This window comes from Chaetodon auriga, chromosome 6, assembly GCF_051107435.1.
Source record: "Chaetodon auriga isolate fChaAug3 chromosome 6, fChaAug3.hap1, whole genome shotgun sequence".
In the NCBI taxonomy this organism is placed as follows: Eukaryota; Metazoa; Chordata; class Actinopteri; order Chaetodontiformes; family Chaetodontidae; genus Chaetodon; species Chaetodon auriga.
In genome coordinates this window covers 25475555-25501917 of record NC_135079.1, presented here as the reverse complement: position 1 = coordinate 25501917, position 26363 = coordinate 25475555, and the positions used below count along the sequence as shown (strand labels likewise).

At 42.4% G+C, this 26363-nt stretch overlaps 1 protein-coding gene across 2 annotated transcripts; it reads left to right on the top strand.

Annotated features, from left to right (window-relative positions):
• The first annotated feature begins 647 nt into the window (after positions 1-647).
• Positions 648-26363, top strand: kcng4a (potassium voltage-gated channel, subfamily G, member 4a). Of its 2 annotated transcripts, XM_076733997.1 has the most exons (5): positions 648-1001; positions 3517-3562; positions 3724-4434; positions 4566-5207; positions 24592-26363. In XM_076733997.1, exons 3-5 carry the CDS (start codon positions 4327-4329, stop codon positions 25474-25476), a joined length of 1635 nt encoding a protein of 544 aa, XP_076590112.1. In that variant the 5' UTR covers positions 648-1001; positions 3517-3562; positions 3724-4326; the 3' UTR covers positions 25477-26363. The 2 variants fall into 2 exon arrangements, with proteins under 2 accessions (XP_076590112.1, XP_076590113.1); XM_076733998.1 differs by lacking the exon at positions 3517-3562 and having other exon boundaries at positions 3677-4434.

Here is a 26363-nt window from a genome sequence, read left to right as displayed (position 1 = left end):
TAAAGTTTGGCCAGGTGTTCAGTGTCACTGAGATATATCACTGCCATTCTCTTGTATCTGTGGCCTTTGTTTTCGTTTCTGTGTCATGACAAACTTCATGCTCATCCCATTACAAGATGTATAAAAACAGAACAACAGCAACAAAACACGAACAAATTTTACGTGAAAACTGTTACAAGCCTAAAGTTTATCCTATTGCAGGACTTTTTCTCATCTCACAGGCTAGTAAGTGACAGTATTCTACTTTGTGGCGTTTTCTTTAATGAGGATTTCACCTCCTCTCTTTTCCTTTGCATTGATTTCAGTGTGAATTATGACAGTATTATGATATCAGACTAAAACTGTATGCACAACTTTGAGTGGGTGCTTTCCAACAGCTTGACAGCCTACCTTTAGTGAAGGTAATTTGGGAGGTAACCGCGCCCCCTGTTGCACGCCATGGATTAAGGTAGGAAACGTAGATGAGAGCATCTCCTCAGTGTCCTTGAGTTTCATATTATCTAATAGAGAAGGGACAGATGTGGAGCGAATACTGAGAGCCACAATCCCCCGACAGTCCTGCTAAAAATGTCATCTTTCTCTTATCGGGATCTTACATAGTCCCGGTCGCTGCTGTGCCTGTCTTCACCTTTACGCTTGAACTTGAACTTGGATACTGGGAGTCTCCTCTGTTGCGCACCACGTCTCCGGCTCCCCCTCCCCTGCTCCCCCTCCTCCTCCTCCTCCTGCAGCACCACTAACCGAGCTGTAACGGGACACTTTCAGCGCAGCAAACATTTATCCGCTTCCAGACGCTATATGATCATTCTCTCTTCGCGCCCTCACCGGCTTGGATGATGCGGACGCCGGAGACGTGGTCCTGTCGTTATAACATGCGGCCGTTGGGAATGGTCGTTGGAACTCTGATTTGGTGTTGAATGATCGGAGGAACTGCGAGGCGACAAAAGGATTATTTAGCGAGCTGGTTTGGCCGTCTGGAGATGTGTGCGGGGCTCCGGATGGTAAGCTGCACTTCATAACTTATACTGCTGTCTGCGTGGTTTGTGTTTGTAGCTGAATATCTGAAGTTGTAATGCTCTCACAACACTTACAACGAGGAATTCTGCGTTTTATCTTGTCAACACTGCAACGTACAGCAGGATAAGACAAATAGTTAGAGATAGTGTGTTTGATTTAGTAGATCAAATATTTTTACACCTGTTTCCATTTGATTGCAACATTGTTGCCATTTTGAAAGGAATTGTAATATAGGAATGACATATGAGTGTTAATGTTACGACCCATTATTTGTTTTCATTTCCACGAAATCATCCATTTGGTTATAAGGTCTTAATTAATCGCCCAGTTTAACCAAGCTTAATTAAACGTCTGTGGTTGATAAGGGCGCAAAAGAGCGTGCCCTGTGCGCGAGTGTGTGCACTTTTGCAAGTTGGCGAGAGAGAGAGAGAGAGAGAGAGAGAGAGAGAGAGAGAGAGAGAGAGAGAGAACTCGATCCATATGAGACAGCAGCTCCTGGCAAAAGCAGTCACTGTTGACTTGCCCATGAATATAATATAAGCTCCCTGACTGAATGCTGCATACAGTATGGCCCAATCATAGAAAAAGTCCATGTCAATATAAACTAAAATCAATTAAGGAAAGTATTGATGTGTTAATTTGTTTTTGTACTTTTGTTAAATTTTGATTTAACCTTCATCTAATTTTGATTGAGTTCAATTATAGGCTACTGTATGTCTTTACAGTAAATTTGTCTTGCAAAAATGTCCTCCACATAAACTCCAAATAAAAGGGAAACAAGCTGAATTTATTTTCCTCAGACATTCTTCTTCTCCTGCTATTTCATTTGTGTCCAGTGGAGACAAGAGCAGAGGTGATAACACCAGTGTGCTTCTAAAAACACTTCATTCAATGAACTTTCCTGTAAGAAACACCAGCCACATCCACAGGGAACACAAATCAATTAATAAATAGTTTATCATGCTCTCCTCTGCCTGTTAGGTGGAAATGAAACACCCTCACTGTGACAGAAGTGATTTATTGGTTCTTCCAGAACAGGATCCTATCCTCCCAGATCTGAATTAGTGAGGCATGTTGGTGCGGTCCAGTGCTTCAAACTGTCTGCACTGTCCAGTCACACATTCAATAAGCCTGTGGTTACTGTAGATAGACACTGGGCAGAATAAACTCAATGCTGGTCATAAGAATCTGATTCTATATGCATATTGTGGCCAAAATATGCAGTGCTACTGTAAGCCCTCAGCCCTTTTAGACTGTATCAGCCTTACAGGACACCACACTGTGCTCACCATCAGGGTGGCGAGTCAGGGCTTGTCACAGTGACAGATGAGTGATACATGCGTGCAGTGACGTTTGCACAAGGCTTTAGAAACCGGCTGAAAAGTCTGCACTTAGAGATTCTGGCTTTCCTAAGTTGCTGTGGCATGTTTACAAAATCTAGTCCAGCTTTATGTTCACAAGGAAAGCTGGCAGGAGAAAAGTTCAGGGCAGCCACCCAAATGTAAGTCAGTTTTACTGTTAGTAGCTGGATACAAGAAGCATCAGAACAATGCGTCTCAAAGGATGATTCCAGCTGTTTCAACCTGAGCTATATTCTTTCATCATCTGCCACCATTAAATACTAAAACCATTCTCACCCACTGCCTTAAGAAACTGCCTTTTATCTCTAAAGGCTGTAGAACTGGTTGACTGTACTCCTAGCAGTCACTGATAAAATGCGTAAAATCTATATATCAAAACACACCTTCAAAAAATGTGCACAGTAGAATTTTTGAATTATTCATAAGACATGTAATTAAATAGATGTGAAATGCCTTTTTCACTGCACACATTTGTGACATGTTACTGCATCAAAGCACTGGTGTAATTAATAGCATTAACAATGGCTTGGGGTTATTAATTCCACATGTGCTTTATCTGCTATGACAGCCCAAAAAAAAAGTCAAAATGTTGGCTGTGAAAAGGTCTAGTGACATTTTTTCCTGCTGCCAGTCTTTTTGACATCCACTTCTGCTGTTTGCTAGCAGCTGGTCTTCATGCATGGAGCTTAATTAAGTACTAAATTAATAAAGACAAACTGTGAAGTCAAAATAAATATTTGAAAAATACAATAGGTCCTAGTTTCTAGTTGGAAATTAGCCACAACCGTTTGAGGCTTTGATATACAACAAATCATTCTGGCCAACTGTAACAACAGTACCAATACATTTCAGGGCAATTGTATTGCCAAGAAAAACATTTTGGACCCTGTGCTTCAGTGTCTTTTGCTAGGATTGCTGCCCATCTATGCCAGCCAAAGTGTGAATAACACCCCAGACTTGAATGTTCTTTTCTACTGTTATTCATTGAATTTACTGAGAAAACCAAACAGGCCTCCTTACTGGATGTTGATTTGAGTGGAAATTCCTTTGCTATCTGTTCAAGTCCTGCACTGACCACAGTGATGACATTTATATGAGCAGAGCTGATGTGTCTTTCTGTCTTGTTTTTCTCTGAAAGGAAGTGGAATAGTGGGAGGACTCTTCAGCATTGCAGTCTCACTGAGGTGTGCTCTCTCTTTGTCTTTCTCATTGTTTTCTGTCTTCACCCCATCTTTTACTTTATTCTTTGCCCATTCTGCTCTATATTGTGACACCTGCCTAATCTCATTCCATCCTAGATTCATTCTGACATTTTTTCCTCTCTCTCTCTGTCTCTCTCTATCAGTGCCTGCATGATGCCACCACATGTCTAGGTCCTGCCTAATCCTGCTGCAGCGACACAGAGGATCCCCCTCAGTCCCTGGACACCTCAGTGCTACACATTTGGCTCCTTGGCTCATCCAGCTCATCCTCTGCAACTATCAGCTATCTATTTAAGCTTTCCTTTTCCAGACTCTGCTGAATCCTGATACGCCAACTGAGTCTATTGTGACCCTCTGACAGCAGTGTCACAATTCACTCACATTCAAATGTGACAACAGGTTTTGTGACGCTTCTCATTCCTCTCATTTCTGGGTTTTTTCTGTTGGTTGGAAGTCAAAGCCATACCTCATCGGTCACTGAGAAAGAACTCCTTGTTATGAGGGGTTCTGCAACCAAAAAGACTGAAAGCCATAGCCATTTTTTGTCTACAATAGACCTTTGCAGTGGCATGAACATTTTTCACATGTGCAACCTTTAATGGAAGTTGTTGGAGGGCACAATACAGAATAAACTGCTGTGTCCTGAGACTGAAAAGCTGAGCCTGGTATAATCTGTAGGCCTTTTGTGTCTTTATTACCTGGTCTGAGCTGCCCAATCTGAAGCAGCGTGCTTTCCAGATGCTGCCATGCCCATCATCAGCAACGCCAACCATGACTTCAGCAATCTGTCTGTCAGTGATGACAGCAGTCTTGACCGCATCTTCACAGAGATCCCTGAGACGGAGACTGTCAAGGTATCAATAAGATTGTCACTAAAGTAAAATCAAATATCAAGTGAGTTGTAGACAACTAGGCCTAACTGTCCTCACATATATTTCAGGTGCAGCTCCTCACGTGTTTAAGCTTTTCATTGTCCACTCCCCAGGGTGTGCACTACCAGAGGGCTCAGTTTATCCGTCGCCCAGAGGACCTGGTATCTGTCGACCACGCAATGCTTGCAGTGATCAATGTTGGGGGAAACCGGTACACCTTCCCCTGGAGTACCTTGGAGCAATTCCCTCTCACACGACTTGGTCGCCTCTGTGGCTGTCGTTCACCTGAGGACATTGCCAGGGTTTGTGATGACTACGATGAAGCCCGCAAGGAGTTCTTCTTCGACCGCTCACCGTCTGCTTTTAGGGTCATCCTTAACTTCCTGGCTGCGGGGAAACTGCGCCTGCTGCGGGAGATGTGCGTCCTTTCCCTCCATGATGAGCTGACCTACTGGGGAGTGGAGATGGCATACATGGAGCGCTGCTGTAAGAGAAAGATGTACACACGCATTGAGGAGGTGAATGAGCTGGAGCGGCGTGAGGAGGAGCGCAGGCAGAGAAATGCCATGCAGCGTGTGACAGTGGAGGAGACAAGGTACCGAAAGGTGATGAGCTGGCTGAGAGACATGGTGGAGAATCCACAATCTGGCCTACCGGGGAAGATCTTTGCCTGCATGTCGGTGATCATGGTCGCGGTGACTGTCGTCAGCTTGTGTATCAGCACCATGCCAGACCTCAGAGAGGAAGAGGACAGGGTGAGTGAACCAGTGTGTTTGCATGTTGTGAAGGTAGCAGTCAACAGTAGTGGGCCCTGAACCAAAGTCATGCTGATTAATCAATTATGATACTTAAGCTTCAATAGGGGCCATAAATTCAAGTTTTGTAGTAAAATGCTTGCCTGACATTTATTATGAGTGGTGTGACTGATTACAGCTCATGGCTGTCTCTTCTCACAGTATGAAGTAACAGAGCTGCTCTCAACATAACATGACAAACTGGATGCTTATTTCACCTCTAACACTAACTTTGTTTCCTGCAAAGTAGTTTTGAATTTTGTCACCGATGTGTTTTTACAGTATGCCAGCGTTCATGAGTGAGAAAAAACGTTTGTGACAGTCTTTCTTATTCATTTCAGATTGAGGCAGATGTTGTGCTGCTGCAAAAAGCCAGGCTTCAAAATTCTCAAATATAAAAACTCCCTATTGTCACACCCTCTTAAATATCCCTGTGGGATGCTGCCGTTTGTGTGTGTTGGCCATCCATGTCCTGCGATCTGTCTACCCATAGCAGCGTGAGATAATGAAGCCAGAGCTGCTCACTGAGGCCTGTCCAGTATCTGTCAGTAAACACTGGGGAATAATGAAATGGGCTTACTGTATCTCACACAAAAGACACATACACATACAAATGTGCACATCAATATACACACTGATGGTTGCAAAAATGTGGACATGTCAAAAACACACACATCCATACACTGAAAGTCACATGCCTACACGCGCACAAACACACACACACACACACACACACACACACACACACACAGTCACATGCACATACAATAGTGATGAACTCAGCCACTGTAACCAATATGGCTCTCTCTCAATTTTGCACACATTTGCTCAAGAGTTTTCTGTTCCCTTCTAACAGACATTTTACTTCAGCGTATCCATGGTTCAGTTGTGATCATTTGCCCTTAAATAAGAAATAGAATGCATACAGTAATAGGCATCCAATGTCTGTGCAGAGACTGGTTGCTGCCGGAAAATTCTACACACCTATTCAACAGCTGCAGAGAATTCATCAGCAGCAGTGCCCCTGTACTGATTTTGATATGAGCAGTCACAGACAGCCAAAGGATCGATTGTAGGAGGGAGTGATACTGGAGAATGTAGGAGGTAGAGGAGACCGCTGGTTGCAGAATGCTTGATGAGTTGTAAAGGCTGAAGGGGGGGTTTCAAGAGCCCTGCCAGCAGGTGTCCAGTAATAGGTGACAGTCATGGGAATACACATGGAAGAAATTGGGCATAAGATTTGACAGAGTCCCTGGGTCAGATTCAGTGAGTACTGTAAACCTGCGTGATTGGATGATGCCTTTGACTTGGACCTTTTATAGCATAATGGGACAAATCTGCAAGAATTAGCCTGTAGGGGGAAAAGCACATCAGTCATAAGGTTCACATCAAAAGAGCTGTATGGGGTCATGATTGCATTTCTGATATAAGCCGGGATTGGCCTTGTAAATCTCTCAGGTAAACACAGTAGCAGAGACAGTGGGGCTCCATGGACGGATTCAAGCTGTCCTCCAGGGTTATTAAACCCCTCAGGTGCCAGCTCACTTCCCTAAAGTCCTTGCACACCCAACCCTTATTCACATACACACACATTTGCCACCATCGTACTGTATTGATTTGTGGATTGAGACTCTTGTGGAAAAAGAAGACTTTTGTGAAACTTGATGTTGCTGTGTGCATGCGTGTGTGTTTGTATGGTTGTGTCTGATGTGTTGTATGGACATTGTGGGCTGAAATGTCAGGTGTGTGTGTGTGTGTGTGTGTGTGTGTGTGTGTGTGTGTGTGTGTACCCATGTATTACTCATGTTGTGGGGACATAAATCTTTTTACACAGTCACGTTGTGGGGACTCGCCTTACTTGTGGGGACAAAATGCAGGTCCCCATAATGTAAATCATGGTAATGATTGCATTTCTGATATAAACAGGAAATTTGCCTTGTAAATCTCTCAGGTAAACACAGTAGCAGAGATAATGGGGCTCCATGGAAGGAATCAAGCTGTCTTCCAGGGTTATTACACCCCTCAGGAGCCAACTCACTTCCCCAAAGTCCTTGCATGTCCCCATAATGTAAATTATGGGGACATGCATTTTCATCATTCATCATTAAATTCTAGGATGAAGACTCTAGTTAAAGTTGAGGTTAGGTTAATGTTAAGGTTAGGATTAGAGGTAGGTTAGGTTAGGATTGGGTTAAGGTTAGGGTTAGGTTAAGGTAAGTCTCCAGGAAATGAATTCAAGTTTATGTAATGTCCTCCAAAAGTCATGAAAACCTAATGTGTGTGTGTGTGTGTGTGTGTGTGTGTGTGTGTGTACACGATTGTGCCTGATTTCACTGCCCTGTGAGGACATCGTGGGTTATAAGGACATGTTAGGTGTGTATTCATCCAAGCACCTCTTTGCATGTCAATGCTCATTCTTAGGAAATAGGATGATGGCGCCCTCCAAAAGTAAACAAATCCATCTGCTGCCTTCATGTTTTTCTCTCTACGTGGTCCTGAGTTTCTAACTATTCTTGTGCGTTCAGTTGCTGAACTCCATCTGCAGTGTTCAGCTCGCCTGCCCAGACAGGAGCAGCAGGACTCCTGTCATCTTTAATTCACGTGGCCCTGCTGTTTGTCTCTGTCTCTGGTCTGCTTTGTGCTGGAGTGGGCCAAAAGTCCCTTGTCCACTCATTATTCATCCTGCTTCTCTGCCCACCTTGGTTTGGGTTAGGAGTGCGAGAGGAGAGATAAAGTGAGTGAAAGATGGAGGAAGAGGAGAAGTAGAGGGTCTGAGATGGGGGGAAAATGAGAGATGGAGTTAAAGAACATGTTTTGGAGAGAGAATTAAGAAGGGAGAATGGATGAGACTGAGATTCTGGTCGGAGAAAAACAAGAGATAAAGCGTGCTTCATTTCCCCCCTCCTCCTACTCCCCTCTGTCTACAGCATCTAATGTGTTTCTGCTGTCCTCAGTTGATCCCCTCTATCAAACAGTATATCACTAATAACTAAACGCTTAGAGAGGGGCCTTTGTCATACAGCTCAGTTTCGAGCTCACTGATAATAACCACTCCACCATTCCTCCATCCCCTGCTGTCTGTGTGTATTTCTCCACTGTATAAGTGCTCTCTATATAATTCAGGAGCCCAACATCAGGGGGTCAAAATCGTAGTGGATTTACAGACCCACCTCTTTATGATCATACGTGAACATTTTGGACAGCAGAGTTAAAAACTAGATTACAGTAAAACTCAATAACTGGAAGTGTGCAAAACTCACTGATTTGTTGCCAACACTCAAATGTCCAAGGTCATTATGTGAATATAACGTTCTTCCACCACAGATCTGAATGTGCCAAAAAACATGTTTGGATGTTTGTCTTTCACTGCTTTTCAGGTGAAATGTTGGCTAAAAGTTTACTTCACAGAATTGAAATCTTTTCAAACTTTCTGATCTCAAAATCTGTGCCCACAACTCAGAGTTTAGAGTTTCTGTTGTCCAGTATTTTTTTTTCTTCAAACCATGAAAATCTGTTGAAGTTCCATGTATTTACATCTCTTCAGTCATGATGCTTTTTTCCTCACTGCTTCTCTGATGTTTGCTCTCTCTCACTGCTCTCCCAATTCTGAGAGTTTATGTCAACCAAACCAGAGATAGTGGTGATTGTTGTCGTTGTCGTCATCTTCGTCTTCCGCTTAACCAAGTCCGGGGGCAGCAGCCTCAGCAAGGAAGCCCAGACAGCCCTCTCCCCAGCCACTTCCACCAGCTCCTGCTGAGGGATCCCAAGGCTTTCCCAGGCCAGCTGAGAGACAGAATCCCTCCAGCATGTCTTGGGTTGACCCTGAGGTCTCCTCCCTGACGGACATGCTCGGAACACCTCCCTGGGGAGACGTCCAGGAGGCATCCTCACCAGATGCCTGAACCACCTCAACTGGTTCCTCTTGATGCGGAGGAGTAGCGGATCTAGTCCAAGCCCCTCCCGGATGTCTGAGCGCCTCACCCTATCTCTAGGGCTGAGCCCACACACCCTGCGGAGAAAACTCATCTCGGCCGCCTGTATTGGTGATCTCGTTCTTTAGGTCACCAAAGTTCATGACCATAGGTGAGGGTTGGAACGTAGATCGAATGGTAAATTGAGAGCTTCGCTTTCCGGCTTAGCTCTCTCTTCACCACAACAGACTGTTTGAGTGCCTGTATCACTGCAGCCTCCGCTCCAGTCCTCCCATCGACCTCCCATTCAATGTCCTGTTGATGATTGTTGGAACAGTAAAAGATGAGCCAAGATGGTTCTGGTCAGTTTTATTTTGTTTGTTGCATTTGAATAAAGTGTGTTTTATATGGTGAAATGGCTCTTTCTGTGAATGGAGTCTGGTGGCTTTGGCGAGAACAATGTAGCAGTTGTTTCTGGCTCCAGATCTTACTCTTTAACAAAAAGCTCAATCTGTGGGCATCTTTTCCATAAGTTTGTCAGACACATATAACAATCTGAGTCTCTCAGTGGCAAAAACAAACACTTATAGTGGACATGCATTGATGGTGTCTAAATACCCAGAGGGATTACATTGCAGCCTGTTGTGGCTGCCAGCTGCAGCGCTTTCATTCAATACTGAACCAGTATGAAAAATCGTCGCCTCCTTTAGTCACTTGGACACAAAAACATGGGAAAATAGGGTCCATAATAAGTGAACAGAATCCCTCCTGTTTGTCCCGGACATTTAAAACTTCCAGGACACCTAGACCAGCACCAATTGGAATCTCTTGTACACAACGTCACTTTGATTGAAATGAGAAAATAATTCAACTACATAGTATAGGATAATATTTTATTTGTTTATTTTGTAACATGTAGGTATGAAGATTTTTAAAAAACATATTTATGTTGAAATAGCATACTAGTGGTATGTCTGCTGTTGTGTTGGTTTTCCATCTTATAGATATAATTCACAAAAATTGATACTGGAATGGTTCGAACCTGTTTTTTTTTTTAGAAGGATAATCAAATGTCATTTTTGCCCAATTTTGACAGCACTATTGTTTACCAAATCACATTGACCTGACAACTGTTTTACTTGATTGGAAGTCATTTGGCAAGATTTTTTTGGGATCTAGTATAGATTGAGGACACAAGATTAGAGTAAGCTTTTTGGTCATTTTTAATGAATTGATCAAAAACTCATATGTTCAGTCAAATCAGTAACAGAGATGATGTGTGTGATGACAATGGCAATGCTTTCAGTATTTCAGTGACATCGATCAAGCTATTCTCTTCCTAGTCGGGACTCCTTAATGTAATCCGACCGGAGAGGTTGCATGTATGTATGTTGTCTTAACATTTCTCATCAACATCACACATTGCGGTGGGCATATTCTGCAGTTCATGAGATTAATTTCTATTTTGATTGCTGCCCTAAGCCAGTGCTGGCCCCAGCTCTGGCAGAATAGCAACGGTGTTTATATTGGAAACAATCGGGCATATGCTGTTTATAACTCTCTCTGGAGAGCAGCAGGTCTCAGTACACACTGATAACCTGCCCGAGTTTACATCTTGTAGCTGTTCAAATGTCAAACATCCACCAAAGGCACTGCACATATTTCCTAAAACTTTTCAGCAAAGCAGCAACTTTCCCTGCGTTCATTTCATTGATTTATTGCACATTCATCAAAGTGTTTTACTCTCAGCGACTGTCGCTCAGATTCATGTCTTTAATATTCTCACCAGGTGATGTCGTATTTTCAGACAGCCTCATCAGATTTGCTCTCCTTTTCCACTTCAGTCATACTCTGGCCTGGGGAGTAATTGAAGTGGACGTTTTATGTCCTTAATGCTGCAAATTGGAGCGGGATTTGCTATTCAGTAATTACGTCCCAGGAGATCAATCACAAATATCTGGAGAGAGAGGGACATAAAGAATGATGGAGAGAGAGAAAGACAGTAGCTGACAGAATGACTTAATTCTCAGGCTGTTTGTTTTGACACGTTTCCTTATTGACTCTCTGCTTGTTCTCAAGCAAAGAGGTGTCGATAATCTTACTGAACCATCAGACCTGTCTGGGCAAGTGATTATAGAGGGGGCAGATGGGTGTGTGATATCTTATTCTATTAAGGGACAAAAAAGACAGGATAAAAGAGACAGAGATAGACAGATATAATGTGCTATAATGTTGTGAAGTCTGGGGGAAAGAGCAGGCATTTTTTGTATTAGAGGAGAGGGAGGAACTAGAGGAATGTGGGTTGTGGAGAAGAATGGAACATAACGATAGAACAGAGTGAGAGTGGAGGATGTAAACACTGAACCAGCCACGAAGACTCCTTTCTCTTCTTTCTCTCTGTCATATTTCCTCCCAGAGGAGCTGTTCAAAGCTTAAAGACTGTCGGAGACACAGCAATATTATCTGGACAGATAAAGAGGATGCACACATAAGCACAACACACACACATACACACACAAACACATTGCCAATACACAACAACAACAATAATAATAATAATAATTGTTGTTTTTTAAAGACTGCAGTCAATAAACTAAATAATTGTTGAATGATTATACAGGACTTCTCAACCTATTAGGCAGTCCATAGATTGTGGGCATGGGAAAAATAGATTCATAACATTTGTGGTCTCTGGAGGAGAATCTCTGTTAGACAAAGGCTGTATTACTGTTTAATGATTATTGCTGATCCCAGCCAGCACTGATTTGCAGTAAGGTGTGTATACAATATACACTAATCTGATTAATCACTATACAAATGGAAAAAAGAAAATTGAATGAATGACCAGGAGGGACTTTATCTTTTGCTGTGATATATTTGCTTGTCACATCGCCAGCAGCCAGAAGCTAAAGGCAGAGTTTGTTCTCTGATCTGTCATTTCGCACCGATGTCCGCCGTCTTTGAGAATCATTTGGAAAAGATCAAAGCGTTGGCTGTGATAAAATCTCAACAGAATTTCTGGTTACGTCTCCTGCGTCTGAAGTGTGCAAAATTGCATTGTGTGAATCAACAAAGCCACTTTCCACATTCATTGTCTCTCAGGGGGAGTTGTGATTTGGTACCCAATACTTTTAACTGTCTGGAGCTGGAAGCATGAATGAATTTTCCCTGCAGCTCAAAGCAACACAGCCAACAGTCTAATATGCCAAAAAAAAAAAAAAAGAAATTCTGTTTTAGTGTAATACAACTAGGCCTTCCGAGAAAGAGGAAATTAAAATTTTATTTAAGGTAATCCAATTTCTTATCTGATATGTAAAATATATACAGTAATAGTAGATGCAAAGAACTAACCGTAAGGCTTTGAATGACTCAGCTTGGGTCTCTGTGTGTGTGTGTGTGTGTGTGTGTGTGTGTGTGTGTGTGTGTGTGTGTGTGTGTATGTGAGTGTATGTGCGCGCGTGCTTTGTCTTTCTAAAGACAAAGTCAGCTTGCTATATCTGCTGAGCTGAAAAGACAAAGCACCATCATCAATCATGAGCCTTGTTTTACTGTGTAACAACAGGGACACAAAATTAAGAATGCATTCTTCATGTGCAATATTTTTATCTTCCCCTTCACAGAATTTCAGCCTCCATTAAATGAACACAAATGGAGCATAAATAGATGTCCGAGTCTGTAAACGTAGTTGGCTCAGCAGGGTGAGGCTGAAGCTGGCAGTCAGTCAGAGCACCTAGAAGTCAAGGAAAGTAAATAAGATTTTAGGCATGCTGGTGGATGGAGAGAGAGAGCAGAAAGGAGAGGAAAGAGAGGAAGAAAGTAAAAATAAAGTGGATGCAGAAAAGAGTGATGGTAAACCCATTGGAGGCCAGTGGGATATTCAGCATGTCTCACGCACACATGCAGAGTCAGAGAGAGCTGACCTTAGAGTAGCTGCAGATGACCTTATCATCACAACGAAGATCATCAGAAATAGACTATTCAAGGCGATGAAGATTAAAAAAACAGTGTGTGTATGTGTGCATCTTACAACATTAAACCTCTCAGTCTTACTAGTTATGACTGTATAGCAAAGATTCAGTGTCTACCAATTTTACACACCCTGAAGCTACATGAAGAACTCTAAATATTTTTATGTTAATTATCAGACTCCATTAAAGCAATGACACTATATGTGTGTGTGTGTGTGTGTGAATGTACATGCACTAGTAATTAGCATGCACATGTATTTTCTGTTTTCATGTCTCAGGGCATGTATGTATTCTGTTTGACCGTATCAGTGTGGAGCAGATTCCATGCCTATTGCAGCCTATCTGCTTACGAGCTCTATTTCCCCTGTCTGATGTGCTGCATGGCTGCCAAGTGGGATTATGGGAGAGAACAGCAAAATATGAGGTGTTTATCCTGTCCGTGCAAAGATGGGATTGTACAGCAGAGCACAGCATAGATGAGTAAAGCACAAATGCGTTAGTGCTGGAGATTGTTGCTGACAGTTAATATTATAGTAAATTGATGATTTCACAGTAGGCGACCTTTGGTCATTTAAATTGTGCCATTTCATGAGCTTGACAAATGAAAGTTTTGGTCAAAGGGCATTTTCTAAATTTTTACATTTTTTTTCTCAAATTCACAGTTTAAAGGTACTTGTGTACAATGGGACATCCTTGTGATATACATCAAAATCTACAGCCCTCTGTACTATAAGGCAGCCATTTGTTCTAGAACACTGTGCAAAGAGATCATTTGGAAAACCTGATTTTTGATATTCACCAAGCATCTTGTGAAAATGCACCTTTAATCATGTGTACCAGTTATTTTTGTGCTTGACACGGGTTTACCAAAATCTAAGGCTCACAAAAGCAGTGCAACATATGAATAAACAAGACAATTGTATAATAAAAGTTTAGAGTGAAATTTTGTAATATTGTAAAGAAGTGCTGCCTGTCACTCTACTTCCAGGGGAATGAGATAAAATGGGACAGAATAATGACTTCATACTACATATCAAGCTTCATGGGATGAGTGCAAATGAAAACATTGTCTTACAACAGCTTTTTTTTTTTTTTTTTAAACCAAATATATACTATATATATAAAAAACACAATTTACAGTATTTACACAATATGCATGTTTTCTTGACCTGATAACAGGCAGAGAAGGAGGTGGTGGTTGCTTGTGGTTCAGTGGGCCCTGGCAGCTGTGAATCCCCTCTGTAAAACAAAATAAGACAAATTAGTACATTCATTACTGATATGCTCACTGACACAATGTTCTGACTGCTTTTCTTCGGTCTCTTCCACCTCCAACATCAGCAAATCTCTTCCTTTGATTCATCTCTATACTTGCGATCTGGCTTTTACTGTGTGGGGAGGACCGGGTGGAGCTGAGGGGCTGAGCTGCTGATTGCTAACAGACAGCTGCTGAGGGCCGGGGAGCACTGGAGGAGAGAGCTGGGGGCATAGCAGTAGCTTCTGGAGGAATGAACACCTGCAGTCTCACCGGATTGTGCTCTGATCCAGAGCTGTTTACTGGAGGGAGGAAAGCTCAGAAATTATTTTTTTACTTTTGGAATTAAAAAGTGGATTTACCTCTACCTCGCTTCTCAACCTGCAGCAGCGAGCCACCTGTACACCCATGAGAGTAGTCCATGTTGACTGCTGACTGGAGGGGAAAGTATTTTACTTCATGAACATACAGAGAAGAGAGGGGAGAAGGAGGAGTGACTGGAGGGAAAGAACAGAAAGAACCAGTCTATCTAACTTTTTCAGACAGTGTGCCAGATATTTGATGCTAAAAAATAGAAAATTGACTGATCCTTGTATTCAAAGTTCATCTTGCGTCAATACAAGAAGACAGAAATCTGTTACCTGAATGATCATGTTTCATGTAAGCCAGTGCAATTTAGTTGTACGGTGACCTCCCTGAACTGAGGTTTTGTCATCTGCATTCTTTTAAACAAGGAGTCAGGAGTTTTACTTTTAATGACCTGACATGTCAGCTCCTCTCAGGGTTGCTGGCAAAAGGTAATTGAGCTCAAATAGATGCAAATGCAGCATAGTGTTATGTTTCGATTTTTTAATTTAAATAGGACCCAAGGGGCAGATGTCTAAACCAAAACGGTTTATTAACAATAAACAACAAACAAAAACCCAAATACAGTAGTTTAAATGAGAACAAACAAAACACAGTCTAACACACTAGCTGCTCAAAAACATGTCAGTTGCAATATGTGACAGTTAGCAAGTTAGTTAGTTCAGTCGAGTTCACACAGTTTATTCAAGAAACATGTTTGCTCCATCTATTCCTGTCCCATAACTGTCTGCAAACCATTCCACCTATGTGGAGAAGTTTAAACTCCAACAGAAGATGGTTTCTTAAAAGTGGATTGTGCAATGCAACCAATATGTTTCCTCGTTTGGACTCAGGCACAGTCAAGACTATTGATCCATGGCACCAATTTGTGTGTCAGCGCTGAATGTAGAGTTTGTGTGGATTTACTGGCGAATAGACTAATGGCAGCAATTTGTTTGAAATGAATTGGTTTCATTACAACTTTGCTCTTAGAAATGTTGATGTAGCTGGAAATTATGAAGAGCAGAAAGAAATACACTACCAGGCAACAGACAATCTGCCAAACAACATACAAAACAGGTGACTGTATACACTCAGGCCCTAACTGGTGATTGGGAGCAGCTGTGGAGGCAGACAGGTCAGGGCTGATTAGCAATGAACCACAGGACAGAAGAGCACACTGAGGACACCTACTGGACAGGTGAGGAATGACACTGGCAGGGAAAGAGAAGCCATGAGGGCAGATGAGGATGGAGAGGAAAACACCTGGAGCCACGACACATACACAAACACACACACAGGCAATCAAAGAAAGACAGCAGCAGCTCTGCTCCCCTGAGCTTACATACTGAGCAGCAGGTGCCCAACTCTGTAAGGTTGCCCTCTCTGGCCACTGCCACACATCAGAATCTTATTCTTCCTGGAGCTACCGCAAAATCTAACACCCCCCTCATACTGCAGCTCCACTCTGCCATAACTGTGCCAGCAGCATGGTGTGTCTGTCTTTTTAATCTAATTTTCTCATTGTCTTACTGATGCAACAAATTGATGGGACACATTCGTTGTGTTGTAATAGAAGCGTTGAGATAAAAGAAGTTCACGGCTCCTTTGCTGTGTGTACTCGATTCACTTTTTTATATTGCTGATGCACCTAGAACAGCCTGAATTTAATGAGACACTAAACACTTCAGAATATTGCATAAGAAACTCACAACACTGAAGTGATTTTACCACATTCGGCAGAGAGAACTGGAGGCTTCGTTTGAACTGTACAGTAAGTGTGTGTATGTTTGATTGTTGTGCTCTTTTATGTTGTCTATTCTTCTCTTCTCTTTTTGAGCTTTTTAGCAGTGCACACCGTCCTCATCCTATATTCAATAACAGATCCCTGGTAGAGTGACCCTAACAAACTGTGTGTGTGTGTGTGTGCAGCAGCCTGGCAGACAGAGAATAGAGACTCATAGGGTATGAAGGCAGCCCCATGCTTCAGATGTCACCTCATCTTTTCCTCATCATCTGATCTTGTAATCCCTTTTCTCCTCTCTCCCTCTCCAGCGCTTAGCCACATACTCTGCCACCATCTATTTTCATCTTTCCTTTGTTCAATCTATCTATCCTCCCCACCCTCCCTCTTTCATTTTTATCCATTAGGATGTTTGTGCGTGAACAAGCTGTTGGTCTTTGTCAGCGATAGGACACTTGGCAGCCTGTACAGCAGCTTCAGATAAAACTGTTCGGATGTGCTGTGGATCTCCTTTATGGTGCTCGGTTTGTGCCATGTCGAATTGGTGGACAGTGTGTCTTGGGAGATGGGTTGGCTGTTTGTTCCTCTTTTATCATAATACGAAGGATGCTTGCAAATGAATGGGTGCGAACAAAATTCATTCTGTGTGTTATCTTGTGTGTGTTTGTGCATACGTGCAGCTATCAGGTCTTGGGAGAACAGCCTGATGATGGATGCAGGTGTCACATAATACAAGCCCGTGAAGAGTGAAAACAGTGCTTGATGGGCAGTATTTCAGGTTAAGGCCAGTGATTTTGCGTTCAACCACGCCCCCTAATTCTTTGTTCATGTCTCTCTGTTTCTCATTTGTCTCTTCTCTCCTCCTTCCACTAAAAGCGAGTGCAAGGCCAATACAGCGGCGCAAAGAAGCACTGGTGCAAAGTATGATCAAGGTCTGCTGCAAGGTAAAGCAGATGGATGGGCTGAGTCTTTTCTTTTGTTCCCCTTTTGCCCAAGTCTGTGGATTCAGTTGGATTATCCTGGGGAGCTTTTTACCTGACTGAGATACAGGACCCTAGAGAGATATATGAACAAGAGCAATAAAGAGACTGTAGAATTGGGGATATAATGTGAAAGAAGGCAGAGAATGAAATTAAAACTTACATTAGGCAGCATTTCAAAGGACGATAATCAAATATTAAACACACTGCAGTTTATAGTCATGCAGTGGTGAGAAAAGCAAACGTCAAACCTCCTTGGTTTCTGTCCACTAACTCTCCTGTCATTTCAGATCCTATTTCTCCCTCCTGCCTGGCCTTCACACCACTCCCCTCATCTAGATTCCCCACCTATTTCCTCACCTGCAGCTTATTTTCCCTAACTAACCCTCAGTATATGCCAGTCCCCTTTCATTTTCTCCCTGCCAGGTTGTCTGGTGTCTTCAGTCTTGCTATACAGCCTTATCTTGTTGCTGGTTCTGCCTGACCTGCCAGTGTTTGATCCACCTTTACCATTGGATTTGGTTGCTTTTTGGACTAATTACCCAGCATTCTGACCCTTGCCTGCATTGGCAAAGTAAACTAAAACTTTATTGTATATTGCCTGTCTCTGAGTTGTGCTTTGGGGTTCACATCTGCCCGTTTCTTTAGGAACATTACAAGATGACTGAAAACCAACCAATTACACTGCAGAGTCACAACATCAGCTTGTCAATGCAAGGATCTTTCAGTAAAGGCTGCACATGGCAAACTGTCTTTTTATTCTTAGACATTAGATATTAAGGCTTTTTCCTCTAAAGCCAGCATCAATATTCACATTGCACACTGCGTCTAATCTTTTTTCCCCTCCCAAGAACAAAAATGTCATAATCAAAGTCCTATAAAGATCTGGAATCTGTTTAAACAGACTTTTGGATTTTACTCTCATCTTCGGCTCAGACTGCTTCAAAAATTATTATTGCTGCCATCTCTGAATTACCGTGAATTTTCTGTGTGATTAATGTTGGTGTCAAAAACATATTGAGACTGTTTTCACTTTGTTTCAACAAATAAAAAATTCCAGCATCCAAGATATAACACTTTAGAAACCTACATTTAAGATGAAGTTTCAGAGATTTTCTTTTCCACAACATCACACATTCACAAAGTGTAACAATAGCTACAGTGAAACAGTACCCACAAGCACAGCAGTTATGATTAGGTGATGAATTGGAAGGGTGAATGGGCCTGTAGTTTAAAAGGAACAAAACAGGATTGATAGAGACAGGATCAGTTTCATCAGAATTAAGGGCCAGACACACCAGAAAGCACTGCAACAAAGTTCATATGCATGTCCTTGTGAAGAAGGTGGTGCTAGATGCTTGGTGACGTTGCTATTTGCAGAGCGAGTTGGTAAACTATTGTACCTGGTGAGCTAACTGCTAACACACCAGCCAGCACTGGTCAGTCACAGTAGCTAACAGGTACTGTAGCTACTTTGGCTGTTAACAGTACAATTTGTTTAAGTTTGTACCATAACTGTCTACAACACATGGCTCTTTTGTGGAGCACTTTATTTGGCACCGTCAAGATGGTTCAATCATACGTACCACATGTGTTTTCAACTTTGAAATGATTCATTCATGACATTTCAGACAAATCACATTACAGTGTGTGAACAATTTTTCTGTTTGCACCAGGCTATTAGCAAAATACTCCGTCAGGTCTTCTTTAAGACTATTTGATGGCAACTGTGATAATATCACACTTAGTCAGGTTTTTGTCTATCCCTCGAAACCTACTGAGAAGAAATTTTAAGATGTCACACCTGCATACTGTACAATTTACTACTTGCTAGACATCCAGTGCAGTTCCCCACACAAGTGATGCACAATGAAAAGCAGTTCAAATGTAGAAGGATATCCTCCAATAGCTTTGAAAACATCAACCTGCTTCATTCTAGTGTATTGAGGCTTCTTCAGAGAGGCTTGAGCTGATAGTCAGTTGTCAGTTGATAGACTGACCGCATTCCTTTCTGTGGGATTCTTTGGCAGCTGTAGGCAGAAAAGTTAAAGATGTAATAATGATGTTGTGGTTTCTCATGTGGTCACTTTAAACGTCCCCAGCGTGCCTTTTATGATCACTCCGCCTGCACTGCAGTCTTTGTCTTAATTTGACATTGAGATGTGTTAAAATGGACGATAATGTGAAACACCGTGTGAGACAGCTGCTGGGGTGAACAGTGTCTGTGTTGAAATGAGCTGTCACTGACATTAGTTCCAGAGAGAGTCGTACAGAGGAGATAAGGTCAGGAGATACTGTGTATTGTGGGAGGTATTGCATGTGTGTGTGTGTGTGTCTGTCTGTCTGTGTGTTTGAGACCGAAGTGGAAAGCTTCTAGCTATAACAAATGGCCTATCATGCAGAGGGTGAGAATGGTGTTGCAAAGCCCTGATGGGCCTAATGTCAGCACGAGAGAGAGAAATAGCAGTGAGGAAGGGAATAAATGAGAGGGAGAGGGTGCACATGAGAGACATAACATGTGAGCTGTTGGGACAAAGTGTCTGAAAGATTGATGGAGGACAGACAGCCAACCAACCAGAAATCTCTGCAGGAGTGAATATCAGACAGAGAAACTATGAGGAATACAGGCAAGATTAAGGAGGAGGAGACATGTAAAGGTTAATATTTAGTTAAAGATTTATCATAGTGGCAATTCTCAGGAAGTGACTCTTTTGGAAATGTCCCCCAGTCAGTCCTTCAGATCTTCAGACTTCGTGGACGGTTCAAATAAAACAATTGTGCCTCCACTTCCTGAGCACTGTCAACTGCAGTCCTGCTGGTCTAGACCCACATGCAGTGATTAAAGTTTAATATGCCTTAACAAACAAGGAGTGATGAATTCAATAAAAGGGATGTTTAATATTTTAAGAGTATGTGTAACTGAACGGGGTATTATCTTGAGAAATCGATTTGTTTTTTAGTAAATTCAAGTATTCAGACAGGGAGGTAGAGCAGTCATCCATGAAGCAGAGGGTCAGTGGTTCGATCTCTGGCTGCTGCGGTCTACATGTTGAAGTATGCTTGGGCAAGATCCTGAACTGTGCCATCTGTGTTTGAGTGTTTGTATGAATGATTAGCACTCCTGATGAGCTGGTGGCACCTTGCATAGTGGCCTCTGCCACCAGTGTATGAACGTGTGTATGAGTGTGTGAATGGGTGAATGCTCGCTTGTGTCCTTTTGAAAAGCGCTATATGAATGCAGTCCATTTAGATATGTTTTAAAGCTGGACTAATCAATAGTTTTATATTACCAATGAATAAAATGACTATGTGCAATGTCGAGGGTTTCCCTTGTAGTGATGAACGCACAGAGAATTCTTATCGACTCTGGAGTGTCTGTACCTTGTTTCCAGCTGCAAGCAGCAGCAGTTTTAACATCCAATGTCCATTTTATAATTTCCTCTACAACGCTTAAAGCACTGGCTGAGCTAAGCAAAAAATCCATACAGCAGAAGTTTATTGTAAAGTCCTTCTTTCAGTCCTCAGTCACAAAGGATTGCCGTTCTTTTGATTTTCCATGAAAACACATTAATAACAATGCCTTAAGAAAGTCAGATGTCCATGTTTTTTCAGCCTTACTTGACTCTGGGCAACATAGAAGCAAAAAGAAGAATGATTATCTGTTGTTTTCTTGGTCCAGTATTGACATTGTTCAGACCTTAGAGACAGCATTACAGTGGGATTTTCAATACACTGACAAGAAGGTTTCATTTCATTTGGAGATGCATTACAGTTCTGTTCCCACTAGCACAATGCAAATAGGTTGTTCTGGTCACACAGGTTAACGATCAGCTTGTTGTTAAACTTTTCCTCCAACCATAAACATGATTTCCACTCAGTCTTGGTCACTATTTCTGAGGCTGTATTCCCCGCAGACTTCTCCCTCTCTCTATTGGGAAGATCCCTTTTGTACTATTTTATCATTGAATTTACAACCACGTAGAAAACACAACTCTCATAAACTTTAACTGATCTCCAGTATTACCAGTGAGTCATAAAAAGGCACTTATAAATATTTTCTGACAACAGGCAGCCACTTTGAAGACACTTACACATTTGAGTTTTAAGTTGCAGCCCACTGGTGTGTCAGTTATTACAAACTCTTTACCAACTTCAAACTCCCGGGATGATAATTTCAAATACTAGCAGAGGTCCCATCATTTCCTAAGATGCCAAATATGTCAGGCTCAATATTCAGGAAATATGATACGGAGGGCAGCTGTTTTCAGATAGAAAGCTTTGGTAAATCCACTGTGTGTTACCTGCCCAGCACCACATTGACTGGCTGACAAAGTTAGCAACTAGCTGATGACTGAATGTAGCATTTAGCAGCTGAAGAGCCAGATATTTCCCTCAGCAGCTGGAGGACAAAACAGAGCTAAAAGCAGGGTGAATTTTAGACTGATATTAATCAGATCGAAAATGCTAATGTTGATCCCAGTTTGTGTAAATAAGCAACTGTTTGCATGCAGTTTGAAGTGGAAACAAAAATGGAAACTGTTATGCTGTTGTGGACACTGCAGTTCTAATAAAAGATGGATGCAGAATATACAAGAACAGATACAGCCCAGGACTTCTGCTCAGCAGAGTTACAAAAAAAAAAAACATTCAGAATTAATGCATGAAGGGAAATGTTCTTAAGTCAAAACGCAATTTCCAACGAGCACTGCATAGACTGTACAACACTACAAATTACGCAGATTCACATCATTCTGTAGGAACAAAGTGAAAGCCTTATAGTCACTGGCACAAGAATCAGTGAGGAAGGCAGAGAGGACACGAGTGATAAATGAGAGCTGGAGAAATGGGACACGTGCGTGAAGAATGCATCATGCATAGAGAAACAGTGGAGGGAGTTGTGTTTCACTTCAAGGAACACTGAATGACTGAATGATTTCAAGCAGAGAGAGAGAGAGAGAGAGAGAGAGAGAGAGAGAGAGTGGTGTGAGGGGCAAACACAGAATGAAGGATGAGAGGGAGGGAGTCCAGAGAGGGTGATGAGGAGCAAACAGAATGAGTGATGAGAAGGTGGAGACAGAGGCAGGAGGAGAAAGAGAGGGTGCCAGAATGAGAAAAGAAGGATGAGGGGGGAGGAAAACAGATGAGACACTCAGGAGCAGAGATAAATGCTGAGGGTGAACACTGTGGAAAGTGGAGAAAATGAGAAGCTGATGAAGGGAGAGGCTGATAGAACACAAATAATATGCACCTTCAGAATATACTGTATATCAACTCATGTGGCCTCATATTCAGTGATATAATGTTATTTTCGTTGTAACAAGTAAAGAATTCTGATGCAGTTTTACTTGTACAAGGCAGAAACATGCAAATCCCTCAAGACAGAGGACGTTCTTGATCTGTCTGAGAAAAAGGCATACTCTACAAAAAATCTGTATGCATATGGCAGTTACTGTGGACAGAAAATCCAAAGATGGACAACAGGGTATTGCCTGAGGAGACACAAAAAATGACAGCATTGTGTGTTTCAGCAAATTGCCAATAATGTATGAATGATGGAGTAGTGTGGTGTTATAAAGCCTCAAAGTCCACAGAAAGAGGGTGGTCAGCAAATTGTGAGACTTTCACACAAACACCACTGAATGCCATTTCTGTACCGATGTTGCATTTTGTAGCAGCACTCAGCAGGCAGTTATTATTTTAACCATGATGATGAAAGTCCTCTTTCTGAGGTCATTTTGACCCAAGCCACAGTGATCTGATGCAGTTTTACAAGGCACTGAAAAATGATGTCACACTGCTGATTGGGGCATCAGATTATGAAGTGCTAATATGTGGGGGACGTGTTGCGGCTGAATGTCCCTCAGGCAGGACAAAGAGGTGGAAAACACCATGGCTAAGAGTTATGGCTAAAGACATCAGTTTGCTTCAGTGTGCTTGTTGGATGGATGAACAGCATTGAAGCCCCCTCCCTCTACACATTTCCAACGTTAAATTTGGGGGATCTGCGTGTGGCTGTGTAGGATTTGAACTTCTCTTTAACGCAATCTTTTTTTTATCCTTCACACAGCTACTTCTATCACCTTTTGTGTGTACAGAGGAGTGCAACACCATGAATGCCTCTGAGGAGAAATTGTTCAAAAATGTGCACCGTCACCCTCATTTTTACAATTGATTGCATCTCACACCTCACTTTGACGGCAGGCTTTCAGCCCAGTGAGGTCATTCGGAACAGCTCTGAACTCTTTTGCCTTTAGACATTGTTGGACCACAAAATTGGTGGTTTGAAGCCTATGTGAGTCTGAACAGAACAGTTGATTTCAGCAAACACTTCACTTCTTCTGTGCTGTAGGAACTGTAACTTTCAAAACTGCATAGAACTTACTTGTTGTGGAAATTCATTTATTTCTGTTAAAGGGTATTTTCCCATTGAAGTTAACATTTGTTTTTTTGAAGCCAGCAACGATTATTAGTGGAAATGTATCTTAAAGCACTTTGTATTGTTGCCAGTGGCAGTCTTTAGTAGTGGTTGCTGCTTCACTAGAACCAAGTGAACAGAGGGAGATACATCCTCCTGTTTTTTTGAAGTATGAAAACGACTCAACAATTCATAAAGTGATTCTAGAGATTTTCTGCAGTGGGGTTTGAAAATGTGAGGAGGTGGAATAAAGGCTAATTTGTGGGTAAAGTTACAGTGATTGCTGTGTGATGGTATGTGACGAAGCTTTGAAGAAGAGAGTCAGTTAACAGCAGGGTTCTGTTCTCCAAAGGCTTTTTCATTATCGCATGGTTCTTCATACTGTAGTTAGAGGGCATGCAAACTTGATAGCTTTCTGTCATCGCTCCCACTGAGTGTCATATTAATCTTTGCCCTGCCCTAATAAAATAATTGATTGTGTCACTGTGTTATCTATCAGTGCTACTGCAATCGTTTTAGCATACTAAGTGACTGTAACTCATGATTTATTAATGATTACCTAGCGTGATTATCTGACCACAGGATTTTTGTCTTCTCCTCATTTCACCATGCCTTCCATCCCATCTGTCTTGCTATCTGTCAAACTCCTGCTCCTCTCATCCTCAATCTCTCTGTCTCTGACTTTCTCTTGCTCCCTCCAACCCCTCACCTTCCTTCTCTACCTCAGGGTGAGTGTTCCTCCAAGTGCTACAACATGTTCATCATAGAGACGGTGTGTGTGGCCTGGTTCTCCTTGGAGTTCATCCTGCGATTCGTTCAGGCCCGCAGCAAGCTAGACTTCCTCCGTGGGCCGCTAAATGTCATCGACGCCATGGCCATCCTTCCCTACTACGTCTCTCTGGTGGTGTCAGAGGAGGACCCATCCCTGGAGCATGAGAGACCAGGAGGAGGTAAGGGCTACTTGGACAAGCTGGGCCTGGTGTTGAGGATTCTGCGGGCCCTGAGGATTCTCTATGTGATGCGGCTGGCTCGCCACTCTCTTGGCCTGCAGACGTTGGGGCTGACAGTCAGACGCAGCACCCGAGAGTTTGGCCTCCTCCTGCTTTTTCTCTGCGTGGCCGTCACCCTCTTCTCCCCGCTGGTCCACTTGGCTGAGAGCGAGCTCACCGGCACCCATGACTTCAGCAGCATCCCTGCCTCCTACTGGTGGGCCATTATCTCCATGACAACCGTGGGCTACGGTGACATGGTGCCTAGGTCCATTCCAGGACAGGTTGTAGCACTGAGCAGCATCCTCAGCGGGATCCTCATCATGGCCTTCCCTGCTACCTCCATCTTCCACATGTTCTCCCGCTCCTACCAAGAGCTCAAGATGGAGCATGACCGATTGTTCAAAGAGGAATGTGCAGCTGCTGCGGCTGCTGCTGCTGCAGCCACTGGGGATCTGCAGGAGGCGGGAGGTGAAGGAGTTGGGGGGGACTCAGCTCCGCCTGGGCTGGGATTACGTCTGGACAAGGACAGTGTGCACTCACTGGAATCTCTTGCTCTGTTAGGGAAAGGTGGTGAATCTGCGAGAAATAACAACCACAGTCTGCCAGCAGCAGCTTTTTGAAAATTTCTTACACTGACTGACTCAATCCTAAACTTCCAAGAAGATTCGTGTACACAAATCTCCATACAATGAAAGTACTTCAAATGACTACTGCTCCAAAGCATCACTTCCTATATGGTTTAGAGGAAGGTATTTGTGTTAGGTTGGACAAAAGGAGATTAAACTCGCAGCAGCATTTCTTTGGCTCTTTCATCTGCTGATATGGAGTACAAGTGCGCACACTGCACACTTCACAGAAACTGAAAGACCAAAAACCCTTTAAACTGGACAGTCCAGTTTGTCTGACCAGAAAGCCAATATTAGTAACTGGCTGCTTCCATAAACATGCAATATTCTATCCAAAGTTGCTTTTCCTTCCACTGTGAAAATACTTATTAACCCAATTGCAACCTTTAGTTTTATTCTTAGTACTTTTAAATATGTTGCCTACAGTATGACCTGAAAATGTATTTCATACTGTATACTCTACTTTTCTGTCATGCATTCAAATGAGTGCTCATCTTAGTTTATTTTTGAGAAGCCTGAAGCCATGTCCTGAAAAGATATATAAACAAACTGATAGTTTGGCCCATATATGATGTATTTCCATCTATCTCATGTATGTTTGTATGTTTGGACTCAAAGAGGTGATAATTTCTCCATTCTCTTCGGGGAACTCTAAGGAAACTGTGTGAGGATATTGTAGAAGTTATGATGCAAGTTGTCCATTGATGAGGAGATGACAGGATGAAGAAAAAAGAAAGAGTGTATGTGTTAAAGAGAGAGGGGGTGTGTGAGTAAGAGAGAACGAGTGCTAACAACCATGATGTGTACTTTGCAATGCTCCCAATAAAAGCTCTAGTAGTCTGAGAGAAATCCGTTTTCAGGGCTGTAGTTTTTGGGTTTGT